Source organism: Grammomys surdaster, unplaced genomic scaffold (assembly GCF_004785775.1).
Source record: "Grammomys surdaster isolate TR1022 unplaced genomic scaffold, NIH_TR_1.0 194839, whole genome shotgun sequence".
In the NCBI taxonomy this organism is placed as follows: Eukaryota; Metazoa; Chordata; class Mammalia; order Rodentia; family Muridae; genus Grammomys; species Grammomys surdaster.
In genome coordinates, this window is record NW_021623877.1 from 10,856 (window position 1) to 24,091 (window position 13,236).

Consider the following 13,236-nt stretch of genomic DNA (forward strand, 5'->3'; position numbering starts at 1 on the left):
AAAAAAAAAAGTATGGATGGTCAAATGTGCCCACAGCTCTGTAGCTCCTCCACTGTGCATGGACCCTTCCTTCTCTTTATCCTGGTAGCCTTGATGGCTGTTGGGCTGACAAGTGGGCTGTGAAGCTAGCTCCCAAGGATCCTTGCTACCTCCTTGGTTTCCATATGACCCAGGCTCCAGGCCAGTGACCTGCCCTGCCCTAGGCTGCCATGGAGGCTCATGGAGCCCAGGTGAGCACAGCTGCCTTTTTTGTACCCAGAAAATACAGATGTGGCATGGAGCAGAGAAAAGCTCACTCCATCCAGCCAACCTGAAGCTCATTCATGAGTAAGACCCAAGATGTCCCAGGCCACTTGGGTAGGGTCAATTTACTACTCACAGGACACCATGAGAACCGGACCTGGCAGGCTGTAAGTAATGTCAGAGAAACGCAGGGAAGACCCAGGAAAGCAGGAACATGGGAGAAAATTTGTTTTTGCTCATCTGGCCCTGGAGCCTTCCTGGCCAAGGGGAGGGGAAGCAAAGGGAGGCCAAGATCCTCCTGTGTTTTAAGAGGCAGGTAGCCTAGGCATGGTGCACAGGTTCTTTGCTGACTCAGATTCTTTACAGTTCATGTCAAGACTCCATGCACACAGAGGAAAAGCCCAGAGAGACATGGGGGATCACATACCCATCAGCAAACCGAGAGATGATCATGATGGGCCCAAACGACTCCTCCTTAGCGATGTACATGTGGTCCTCAACATCTGTGAAAATGGTTGGCTGAAAGAAGAAGCCTGTAGAGGAGACAGTGGTCTGAGGCATGCTGGCAGTGTAAGTCCCTGACAGTCTCTTTCCTACCTTGGCCAGAGCCTGGCTCACACAGCACTCTGTTCACTCTGGTTCTAACAGGTGCACCTCATCCTCTGCCTTCCAGGTAGAAATGGCCAAAAAGAGTCAGCCCTAATCTGTGCTGATCTTGACTAGGTTCCAGAAAACTCCCCACCTTCTAGTTCAGAGAGCAGATGTGCTGCCCCTATGTCCCTGGGGATGTACTGGCCCCGTTGGGTCCCTCTCCCTGCTCTGTGAGCAATGCTTGCCATATGCCCCCTGCTAGGGCTTGCCACACTGTCCCCAGCCTTAAGGAACTCTCACTTTGGTGATGGAGGGAAGTTTGTGCTTGAATGCCACTTGAGCTAAGTAACATGTTGTTCTCTGGGTTCTGCTGGGGAGCTGTCTGTCAAGCTGAAGAACAGCCAATACAGCAGAAGATGAGAAGCATCAAGAGAGAATGCAAGATGGAGGCTGGGGACCGAGGGCAAGTCACACTGTTCACAAATGAGACCATGGAGGCAGTCAGGGAACTTGTCCCTGAAGCAGGAGGACACTGCTGGGTATCAGAACCCAAGAGTTCTCAGAGGGTGAATAAACAAAAGATTAATGGCTGACTCACAGGGACACTTGGCAGGATGAGGTGCAGAAGGTACAGGAGAGCCAAAACATAAATGAGGTGCCAGACTTAACAGAACCAGGAGAGAATTAAAATCAAGGGGTCAGATGTGTGTCCTCTGTCCCCCTCCTCCTTTCCATCTGCCAAGGAGAGCCTCCCCTGTGCAGAATTCTGTATAGAGTATAAAAGGCAGATAGCAAAGGCAGCCAGGATGTGGATCTGTGGTTCCATGGGTAGGCAGCACAAGACTCCATCCATGTGGCTTCTGATTTCCTGGTTTGGGAGGCTAGAAGTGAGAGTAGATTCCAGAGAAGCAGGTGTGCCTGAGCTCAGACACTGTGCTGGTTTCAATGAGCACGACCCCCATAGGCTCACGTATTAGTGGAAATGCTTGGGAAGGATTAGGAGGCATGTCTTGCTGAAGGAGGTGTGTGTTTGGAGGCAGGCTGTAAGGTTTCAAAAGCCCACACCATTCCCAGTTAGCTCTCTCTGCCCATTGTTTTTGTCTCAGCATGTGAGCTCTCAGTTATTACTTCAGTGTTGTAACTGCCCAGAGCGATGCTCTCTGCCATGATGGACTCACCCCTTGAAACTGTAAACCCAATAAACTCTTCTGTACATTGTGTTGGTCATGGTGTCTTTGCGGCAAAAGAAAAGCAACTAAGACAGTAAGATGACTGATAAAGCCAAGTGCCTGGGACTGTCAGGAAGAAGTATCTAACTAGTACTGACTCTGTCAAGAGCTCTGGATGGGTGGCCTGAGCCATGTGTCTGTGAAGATCTGCACCAACTCAAGGATTGCCTGCCCCAGGCACAGGCTCACTCCCAGCTAAGGGCAGCTGACCAACACTGGAGGGACACTGTGGAGTTTCCACCTGTTGCCTAGCTATTTCCTCTGCACTAAAACACTCGTTGGAGGGAGGAGGGAGGAGGCGGGGGTTGGGGGAAGGGAGGAGGTTCATAACACTCAAGAAAATGACACAAGCCTGAGAGTTGTCACCCAGGCTCTGAGGTAGCTGCCTTTGAACCATTCATGTCCCTGTAAATGACTCAAATAAACTCACTGGCTCACTAACCTAGACATCAGTGGGTCCATCTTTTTTGGTTAGTCCCTGGTGCCCTGTCTGGGGTGAGTAGGCATTAATTCATGCCTCTCCAGAAGTCACACAACACCACAAAACAACTGGTTGAAAGAGAAACCAAAATGGGAGGACCTTGAAACCTTAGAGACCACCACCAGGGTCAGTGTCGCCACCAGCAACTCCCTGCACAGCAGACTATCCCAGCACTAGGGAATGTTCTGGAGTCCTCACCTTCTCAGTCCCAGACCTGGGTCCAGAGAGTGACCAAACAGCCAAGGCCCATTATGTCCAAGGTCTGACTCTGAACTGCAGGCCTCGATCCTGATCAACCAGTACTTGGTCTCTGGCTATATCCAGTTAGGGCTGGGCTGGAAACCAGAGTCCTAGTGTTTGCTACCTCAGTTTACCCAAGTGAAGTGGAGAATTCTAACTGACCTGGCCTTGGAACTTGGTTCCCACCACAGACCAGTGTGGCCCCTTCCTTCACACCACGTTGGCAATACTCCATCAGCTTCTTCAGATGGGCCTCGTGGTTCTGCGGACCATGGTTGGTGTCTCTGTCCAGGGGGTTGCCGATTTTCATCTTCTCCACCTCCTCCACCTGTAGAAGGTCCTCGGGTCAGGTCCTGATCAATGCTACCACTGTGTTCTGTGATGGTCGGTACCTAGACACCTCCGACCTTTGTGGTCCCAACCTTTGCAGTTTTGTGCTGACCACAGATCCCAGAGGAACATGTGGATGCCATTTCCCAGCCAATGGGGCTTTCCCAGCCTGACTTCAATCCTATCTCCTGCAGCAGTTTCAGTGACAGAAGGACAGACACTGAACAGAGAGAAGGGTTCTGAGGATCATCTACCAATCTTTGCCTTCATTTTCCTCTATTTCAACAATTAGCTTGAGAGTGGCCTCCTCCGGGAAGCCTTCCCTCTGCCTCAGACACCTTTAAGTGAGTCTAGGCTTTGTGACTTAGAGATGCATCCAAGGGAGTCATCAGGGAGTGACAGAGGAGGTGACTTAATGGCTCTGGAGCTTGGGATGGTAGGGGACAGAAAATAAATCAGGGGCTGAAGAGATGGCTCATAGGTTAAAAGCACCAGCTGCTCTGCCAGAGGATCAGGGATTGGTTCCCAGACATGGAGGCTCATAACCATCCATTAACTCTAGTTCCAGGGGAGTCAAGGCCTTCTGACATCTGCAGATACCAAGCATGTAGTGTACACACACACACACACACACACACACACACACACACACACACACACAGAGGAGAAACACATATCCACATAAAATCACCTTTTTTTTTTTTTAAGTGAGTCAGGATATAGGATTAAGAAAGGAAATACAGCCTGGAGAGATGGCTCAACCATTAAAGGCTAGGCTCACAACCAAAACTATGAGGAACACAGATGATCAGAATCAGAGGCCAACAAGACAGATCTCTGGGAGAGTCTCTCCAGACCCTTTCTTGTGTGGCCTGGCTCCCGGACTCCTGCCCTGGAGTCTTGAGATCACACAGTGTTGTCTCCACCCTCTTCAGTTCAGTGCTCGCCTAGTCAGGATGGACTGTGAGCCAGGCGAACTCACTACCGGGTGTTGTGTGCCCTTTGTTATGCAGCACAGCTGCCCAGTCCTTTCCTGTCTTTGTTGCCTTTCATTCTGAGATCCATTCCTGACTACTCTGGTGCAGCCCTGGTATCCTCCCGAGGCCCATTTGTTGAAGGCTTGGTTGCGGGGTTGGGGGGTGGGCACTGCTGAGATAGAGTGGAACCTTTAGGAGACAAGACATAGCAGAGAGGAGTGAGGTCACTGGCGGTGTTCCCTTGAAGGAGATATTGGGATCCTGACTCTTCCTCTCTTCTCTCAGAGCCATGAGGTCAGTGCTTCTGCTCTGCTGTACACTCCCTATCAAGATGTTCTGCCTTAACACAGGCCCAATGCAACTAGGCCAAGTGACCACGCGCCCTGAAACCGTGAACGAGAACAAACCTCTCTTCCATATGAACCATTTATCTCTGGTGCTCGATTACACAGACTTTCCCCCAGGGAATGCTCAAAGTGGCAATGTCATCCTACCCTTTCCTCAGGCTGTCCTAGCCACAGTGTATGGAAAGTGACAGGTAGACCCGCCACCTCTCAGAATCCCTGTACATTTCTGCTAGGTTCCTGCCTGATCTTCAGGATCTAAGATGGGCTTTCAGTTGTCACAGGAACACCTCCTGACTCAGACGCCATCGCCTTGACACTGTCTAGACTTTGAAGGTGGATGGTGCCTCTGGCTGGGCCGGCCTGTGCCCAGGCATAACTTCATCCTAACAACTGGAGTTTTCCCCTCTCTGGTTTTATGTTAGAAAAGTGTCGTTCTACAGCTGTCAACCTCACATAATGAAGCTGGTCAGAAGCCAATCCACAGAGAAATCTAGAAATCAGGCATTAAAAACATTCCTTGCCAGGGCTCAGGCTCAGTGACAGGACAATAATCTCACTAGCTAAGGTACCACATATAAACAAACAAACAACAAACAATAAACAAACAAGACATGCCTATGGGCCAAGAAGACCTATTTGTTCCCAAAGCCATTGTCGGCCCTTTGGGGTTTTGTTAAATCAGCCAGTAACTCCAGTGGGAGCTGCTGCTTGGCACCTGCCAGGTCCCCAGAGGCTCTTAGTCTGACGTTAGTCTTGGAAGCTGGCAGAAGTTGCCCTCCTCAACCCATGGCCAGCTTGAGGCAACTACTGCCCAACATTGTAGGCTGGTGGCAGAGCCTGGCCTCTTGACTCTGGGCACCTGCACAGGGTACTTCCTGCTCCAGGGATGCTGCTAGGGGTCTCTGAGGCCCTGTGTCCTTGCTCTCTTCTCCTTTGCCCTGTCCTCTCCTGCTCCCTCCTATGGCTTCACCTAAGGAGGGCAGCCCCGTGAATCCTGCACACCTGATCCTTATCCTAGGCTTCGTTTCTGGAGGATGCCTCTTCTTTGTGGTGGTGGTGAGGATGGAACCCAAAGCCTGGGCAAGCACTAGGCCCCGAGAGACTCTCAGCCCATAGGCCCTTTTGGTTATGTCAATTTGAGCTCAAGACTCAAGAGAGTTCCCCAGGGATCCTCTGAACAGGTAGGTGGTACCGATGAGTGGAGCCCAGCTACTCTTCACTGGGTACTACCACCTCTCCTGCAGCCTGCCCCTCCAGCTCAGACTCTAGCCTTGAACTTACCACTTTCTGCACAAACTGGTCATGGATGGAGTCCTCCACAAAGAGCCGGCCTGCCGCAATGCAGTTCTCCCCTTTGTTGAAGAAAACGGAACTCATGCCCTTCAGAGAAGGACAGAAATGACAGGTCATGGATCACCTCAGTGCTTTTACCCTAGTGCCTGTCAGGACTGCTCTTTCTTCTCAGGGAAGAAGGGGTGTGCCTGCATCCTGCCTTCCTCCCTCGGATGGGTCAGGCTTGACCAGCACTGGATACATATGTCCTGTGCAACCCTCAGCCTGTGGAGGCAAGAGGTGGCAGTGGGAAATGAGGACACAGGTCACATGGTAAGAGGAAGCCATAGAGGCCTCCCCCACTGCGGAGATAGAGATGCTATTCACACAAACAATAGAGAACAGTATGGGGTGAGTTTGAGCCTGCCTGCTCCCTGAGACCATCAGTAGGCTTACTGGGTGACCCAAAAGGTACCAGGTCTTCTTGGAACCAGGTTGTATGTATAGGTTGTGAGCAAGACTGAGGGGACAGCTCTGGTTCCAGGGAAGCCCTTGCAGGAGTACAGGAAACCCATCAGGACACACTAGGAGCTGTGAGGCCTACAGCAGGAGGCCAGGGATAGGATGCCAAGTCCAGTCCAGCTCTCCTGGCCTGCATGGCATAGCCCAACAGTTGGCACAGGCCTCCCTCTATGTGTAGGACTCAGCAGCAGCAGCAGCATCTTGCATTGAGCCAAGACCCTGGGCTGTTGGGCTCAAGGGGGACATGAACAAGGACCTGGCCTCCCTCAGCTTCCTATCAAGCAAGACAGAACTCCTTTTTAGGACTCTGCTGAGTGTCATGGCTCCTCCCAGGCAGAATGAGGCTTAGGCAGGCTGCTAAGATAGTTGGATATCTGGCTGAATGGGCCTGACTGGTATGCAAAGAACAGAGAGAGGACCAAGGTACATAGGTGACAATACCAATATCCACTTCTATGGCATATGCCACATACAGTCACTGTCCTGAGTCCTTAGTCACCACAGATGGGTATTTCCTTGGCCCTGTGCAGATGGGTATGCTGAGGCCTAGCCTGTGACTACCCAGTGCATAGGTGGAGACCCTGAGCACATATGCATAGGGTCATTGGCAGACTGGCGGCTGTCAGCAGGGTCATGCCCAAGGGATACTTTGCTTTCCACAAGTGCCATGAGAGGCAGCCTACTCACGTTCCCAATCCATGCATCTAGCTCAATGGTATGACAGTTGGGACATGCTGGGAATACGCTGTGGCGAACACATCCTTAGCCCCAGGGTGCTTCTCATTATGCTACTTAAACTTGTGGTGACGTCATGGATGGTTGTACAGCTGTAGGCTAACCATAGATGTTGAGAGATGCTGCACTCCCCTTTCTCTGCCTCTGCCCTGATGCCTCCCACTTCTTCCTCCCATAGGTTCCCGTCTCTCTCTACCCCGGGTCCAGCCTCACCATCTGCACAGCCTTGTTGAGGTCACAGTCAGCAAAGATGATAAGGGGTGATTTTCCACCCAGCTCCAGGGAGACTTTCTTCACATTACTCAGGGCACAGCTGGAAGGAACAGAGAGGTGGAACTAATGTCAGGTGGCCCAGAGCACAGGGGCTTATAGGTGGCGTTCAAGGCAAGTCCAAGAGCCACCAGACACTGCCCTGACACCTACAATCCATACCACCTCCTACCACTGGGCCATCTCCTATTCCCCTAACACCCAGCCCAGCCCAGGCTCGGCCTTGCATACTCACAGGTGTCCTCCTCCACTCCACTCTGTCCCCTTCTTAGCATCCTTTTCTGATCATCCCATATAAAACCCTCACCTCCCTGTGCCTCTGTCAGATGCTGTGCTCCACTGTGTGTTTATGAATGACCATTTGTGAGAAGGCAGGCCTCCCTACAGTAGCACTTGTCTGGTTCCTATGACATCCCAGTGCCTAGCACACAGCTGGTGCTCCAGAAATGTGGGGTGAGTATATCCTAAAGAGACTCATCCCTCAGCTGGAGTAGCTGTGGCCTGAGAGCTGTGTTGGTAAGATAGGGCTATCTCAGGGTTTTAGTGACCAAGCAGAAAGATGTCAGGAATCACAGACATGTGTCCACGAGCAAGAGTCATACTTCAGCCATGCCACCTAAAGTAAGTGCCAAGCATGGCCTGAGAGAACAGGTCTTCTTGTTCTAGATCACCCAAGGGTAAGGGTTCCCCGTCCCAGTACTGCTCGTGACTCAGAGCAGCCTTGTATGCACCGAAGCCCTCTGGTGCTGAGGCTCCTTACAGACAATATGCACAGAAGCTATACTCATCTTGTACCCACAGCTCTCTGTACATGATGTCCAACACAATGTAAGCATGGTATGAATACTTGTACTGGCTAGGTAAATGTAAGGTCAGACATGTTCAGTACAGGCAAAATTGACTTTCCAAATATTTCCAATCTGCAGCTGTTTGAATCTGCCATGTGGACACCATGGATACAGAAAGCCAACTGCAATAGATTCCATTTAATCTAAAACATCACCAGGTCGGTTTGTAACCAGTATAAAAGTTATGAACGAGTACAGCTGAGTGTGTGTTGGATTTTTAAGATCAGTGTCTAGTTCATACTCATGGCAATCTCAAGTCAGATCTGCTGACTTCTAGCACTGCTGGGGTTAGGAGATTGCATGGTACCCGAACCCTGCTGGGTTGTGTGGCCTCCACTGAACTTCTCAAGGGCTTATGGAAAACTCTGAAACTGTATTGACATGCTGGGGGCAGCTATGCCCACCAACACCCAAGAAGCAGGACCCAGCTTGTGGGGTCATCATCTCTATAACCAGATTCCACGGTTCAGATGACCGACCTACCTTTTCATGATGTGTTTTCCCACCTCTGTGGAGCCTGTGAACCCTATTTTCCTTACATCAGGGTGGTCTGAGAGCCTCTGGCCAACCAGCGAGCCTGTGGTTAGGAAAGGTGAGAAAGTCAGGGAGACCTCTAGGGTCTGAGAAAGGCAGCCACCTGTCCCTTACATGTCCACCAGAGGATGTTACGCCATGCTTTTTACATGGTACTCCATGTTAGGGGCTCATGGGACTTTGCCTTTCTGTGGGTTGAAATATGTTCTTCCAAATTAAAACACTAAAGTACTAACCCATTGTCTCTGAATGTGAGTGCACCAGGAGGCAGGGTCTCTAAAGGAGTCACAGGATGGACTCTACCTGATGTGACTGGTGTCCCAATAAAAACAAAATCAGGATACAGATCTACACAGAGAGATGGCTATGTGAAGGCACAGACGCAGTGACATCTTCACAACAGGGAGTCTCAGAGGATGCCACCCTGTCAATTCTGCTCCTGGGCTTTTGGCTCCCAGGGCTGTAACCATCGCTGTCTGATGAGAAAGCTCCCAGGCTCAACACTTCATCATGGCGGTACTAGAAACTACACTTTACATCACTGTGGAAATTGGGGGTGACTGGAGGCCACCTAAACTTGGTGACTTTCAAATGTCAGGGTCATCACTGACTGTGGTCCATGGAGGAGCATCATGGGATGCTCCCCACTTGGGGTGCTGATACTCTTGCCCTGTCTACTTGTACTACCAAGCTCCAGTCAGCCCCATAGTACACCTCCCTCCTTCATATCCCTCAGCCTGATCAGTGGCTAAGTCCTTGGTGTCTTCCTGGTCCCTCGTTCAGTGAGATCACAGGGTGGGTTGCTGCTTTTTTCTCGGGATCAATAGGAACCCCTCCCTAAGCCCGCAGGTTATTTCTTGATTTGGTTTCTGCTCTCATGGTTTGTTCTTTTCCCTGACTGCCCCTTCCCATCTCTGTCTTTTATGCAATCTTCAAACACCGAGGGCTAGCTTGTCCTAGGCTCACACTTCTCAGTTTACAGGGCTTCCTCAGCTGATCATGGCCAGATCTCCAAAGGCCACCCTTAGATACGTCATCTTCTAAATATACATCACCAGCCAAACTCCCTGCAATTAGAAGCATCTCTCATCCCGGCTTACTCAGCCTCGTGCTTGGGTGGTTTAGGGCCTCTCAAATGCAACGCCTTTGAAGAGCTGCTTTTAATCTTTCCAGCCCTGGTCCCTGCATCCAGTCCCAGGGCTCTACTCCAGTAAACTGGTTACTCCATACATAGCTTATTTGAGAGGAGAACCTGGGAGTTGCTGACCTCGAAGTTAATTCCATTTTGATATCAGTTAAATCACTGCTTAGTGGCGAAAGTGTTTACAAAGATGTATGTGGCAAGGGACTCATATCTAAAATATGAAACAGTATTTAAAAAAAACCCACTGCATTTAAGAAAACAAATGTGCTACTAAAAACCAGGAAAAGATCCACAGAGATGATTCTCCAGATATAAAGAAAGCAAGCCAGCATGAAAAACAAAAACATTGCTTATGGCAAGGTCTTTCTGTGCAGCCCAGGATCTCAAACTTGAAGTAGAGTGTAGTGACAATTTTGGAGTTTTGATTTCTTGAAAAACACAGAAATATTATGGGAAAATGTTTTTGTTTTAATCCGAAGGGGTGGGATATGGAGTGACAAAGCCATCTAGGTCTTCAAAAAAATGGAGGAAAATAAGGACACCATCTCACAGATAACTGAGAGATTTGTGTCAAGTAGAAGAAACACGGAAGGAAGCTCTCAGAGGGGAAAGCAAGTGATCTGGAATCAGTATCTGATAGTTGTCAGAATCCATGAAAGAGGAGAGGGGTCAAGAACCAAGAATATGGCTACTCAAGCAATGTGACACACACTTCATTTCTCTTTCATCTTTTAAGAGATTTTTAAAAGCAACCACATAAGGCAGCTGTACAATTTCGTTGTTGTCCGTAAAACAGAATTGTAACACCTTGGACACCAATAACAGAGGAAGGGCACAAACCAGAGAAAGGGCATGGCAGAGACAGAGAGGTCCATCATGAGACCAGGAAAGAGACGACAGATAAGAATGGCAGAAGATAGTCCCTCTTCCAGCTGCATTAGAGGACGCAAAATGATACAAGATAACATCAGTAGTTACACTAGTTGCCACATAATTGCATTGATAATACTTATGTATATACACAAAAGGTAACAGCACAAAAGGAGGTCCCTAGCTACAGAAAGCAGCATTTCTGTTTGCCCAGGGTCAGTGCAAAGCAGATTTTCACAGATAAGAGTAAGTGATAAGTCCTGGAGAAGATGTTAAGAGCACAAAACACTCGATGACCTAGAGAGCTGGCCAACTAGTGAGTTCCAAGCCAGCCAGGACTACATAGTGAGACCTTGTCTCAAAGCCAACCAACCAACCAACAAACAAACAAACAAAAACAAACAACAACAACAAAAACCAACCAAACAAACAAACCCAAAAACCCCCACAAGTCTTAATTTAAAAAAAAGTCTCAAAGAAAAAGTTTAACACATACACATGTATGTTTGTACTTATATGCATATATATACATACACATGGCAAAAAATCATTACTAAAAAGCTAAACTGTCACTGGGCGGTGGTGGCACACGCCTTTAATCCCAGCACTTGGGAGGCAGAGGCAGGCGGATTTCTGAGTTCGAGGCCAGCTTGGTCTACCAAGTGAGTTCCAGGACAGCCAGGGCTACACAGAGAAACCCTGTCTCGAAAAACCAAAAAAAAAAACAAAAACAAAACTAAACTGTCAGATAGGTGAAATGGCTTGAACATATAGTTCCAGTATTCTAGAGACTGAGGTAGGAGGATCACTTGAGTCCAGGAGTTTGAGACCATCTTTAGTAACACAGCAAGATTCCATATTAAAAATTGAAATATGGGGCTGGAGAGATGGCTCAGTGGTTAAGAGAACTGACTGCTCTTCCAGAGGTTCTGAGTTCAATTCCCAACAACCACATGGTGGCTCACAACCATCTGCAGTGGGGTCTGATGCCCTCTTCTGGTGTGTCTGAAAAGAGCAATGGTATACTCATATACATAAAACAAATAAAATAAATAAAACTTTAAAAAAATTAAAATATGACACCATTCAATAAAGCAGTAAAAGAGAGATTGACAGAAGACAAAAGGTAAAATGGCAAATCCAACTATAGCAAAACAACATTAAATATAAATGAACTAAGCCATCTATTAAAAAGCAAAGAACAGGCCCAGATAGTTCAGCAATTAAGAATACTTGCTATTCTTCAGAAGACCTCGCTTTGATTCCTAGTACCTACATGGTAGGTTACAATCATCTGTAACTCCAGCTATAAGGGATCCAACACTCTTTGGGCCTCTACAGGCACTACACACATGTGTTGCATAACATACATGCAGGTAAACACTCATACACAAAACAGAAAGCATCTGAGGAGTTATCTGAATGTCATGGCCCTTCAAAGCTCTGTGTCTCCCCAGGATGTGGCCTCCTCCACCACAGGGTGGTCATGGGCACTGCCTTTTCCACATGGCTCGGGTCATGTGTGTAACTGGATGATCTGAGCCCCATCCCTTTCCTCATCCCAGTCCTTACCAGATCCTGGGAGGATGTTGACCACACCCTTGGGAATGCCAGCCTTCAGTGTCAGCTCTGCAAACTTCAGTGCTGTGAGTGGGGTCACCTGAATGGAGACCAGAGCAGGAGACTTGAGTGTGGAGGATTTGGATGCGGTGTGTAGCCAGACCTCCCTTCACAGCCTTCTCTCTTTGTGCTAGCTGCTAGCTTTCTGAAGCAGAAAGGGGCAGCAGTGCCTGAGGCAGCTGGAAGACCATAGGGAAGTCATGTTCATGGCCAACCATAGGCATTGCCCACACAGCTAGCATCCCTGACATCTTTCAGGGAGAATTAGGTCTTGTAAGTCCCAAGTGTGCTGAACTCTCCTACTGGTGCTCCTCAGCCAGCCCTGGGTCCCTTTCCACCCCATGCTCATATCTTCTCAGTGTGTTTGAACTTAGCACTGAAGCAGCAGTGGTCAGTGGGACTGGCTAGCAGGCCCAACCACAATGGCTCAGCTCCCCCAACCAGATGACCCTCAGTAGCCCCTGAGCAGGAGACCAGCGTCAGCTCAGAAAACTGTGGGTGTCAGCCTATAGACGAGGCCTATGATGGAACTGTACTGAGCACAAGGGCTCCGGTGATCAGCTATCCATGTCTATGTGTAACTCTGAGTATTGCTCCATTTTTGGAAATCAAACAGAGGCCACTTTCCAGCCCTTCTAGTTCCCAACCACCCCCTCCCCCAGCTCCTATAAACTGCTGAGTCAGTGGTTTCTCGCAGTCAAGGTTAGGTCATTTCATACCCCACAGTGCCTTGGCTGTGATTCTGGGGCCTCAGTCCTTGTTAGGACCAAGTGTTCTGGACAAGGATGACCTGAGCCAAAACAATGACCATGACCCTCCAGCAGCACCCACATGGCAGGAAATCAAGGTCTACCTCAGAGGATTTTTGTCAAGCGTAAATAAGCTGGTGTATGCAAACTGATACTTTTTTTTTGAATGTGTTAGTGACTTCAGGGACAGCCAGGAGGATCCTGTCTCAAAAAAAAAATAAATAAAAATAATAT

The 13,236-nt window shown here is 49.0% G+C and overlaps 1 protein-coding gene across 1 annotated transcript in view; it reads right to left on the reverse strand.

Annotated features, from left to right (window-relative positions):
* Positions 1-12,293, reverse strand: part of LOC114615918 (cytosolic 10-formyltetrahydrofolate dehydrogenase-like) — a gene marked incomplete at its 5' end in the record, with an annotated part of 14,198 nt that extends 1,905 nt beyond the window's left edge. Inside the window, 6 exons of the mRNA XM_028761509.1 lie at positions 671-776; positions 2,947-3,112; positions 5,720-5,818; positions 7,181-7,280; positions 8,569-8,662; positions 12,206-12,293. Of these exons, the coding sequence (XP_028617342.1) occupies positions 671-776; positions 2,947-3,112; positions 5,720-5,818; positions 7,181-7,280; positions 8,569-8,662; positions 12,206-12,293 (653 nt within the window). The remainder of the gene's footprint in view (positions 1-670; positions 777-2,946; positions 3,113-5,719; positions 5,819-7,180; positions 7,281-8,568; positions 8,663-12,205) is intronic.
* Between the last annotated feature and the right edge of the window lie 943 nt (positions 12,294-13,236).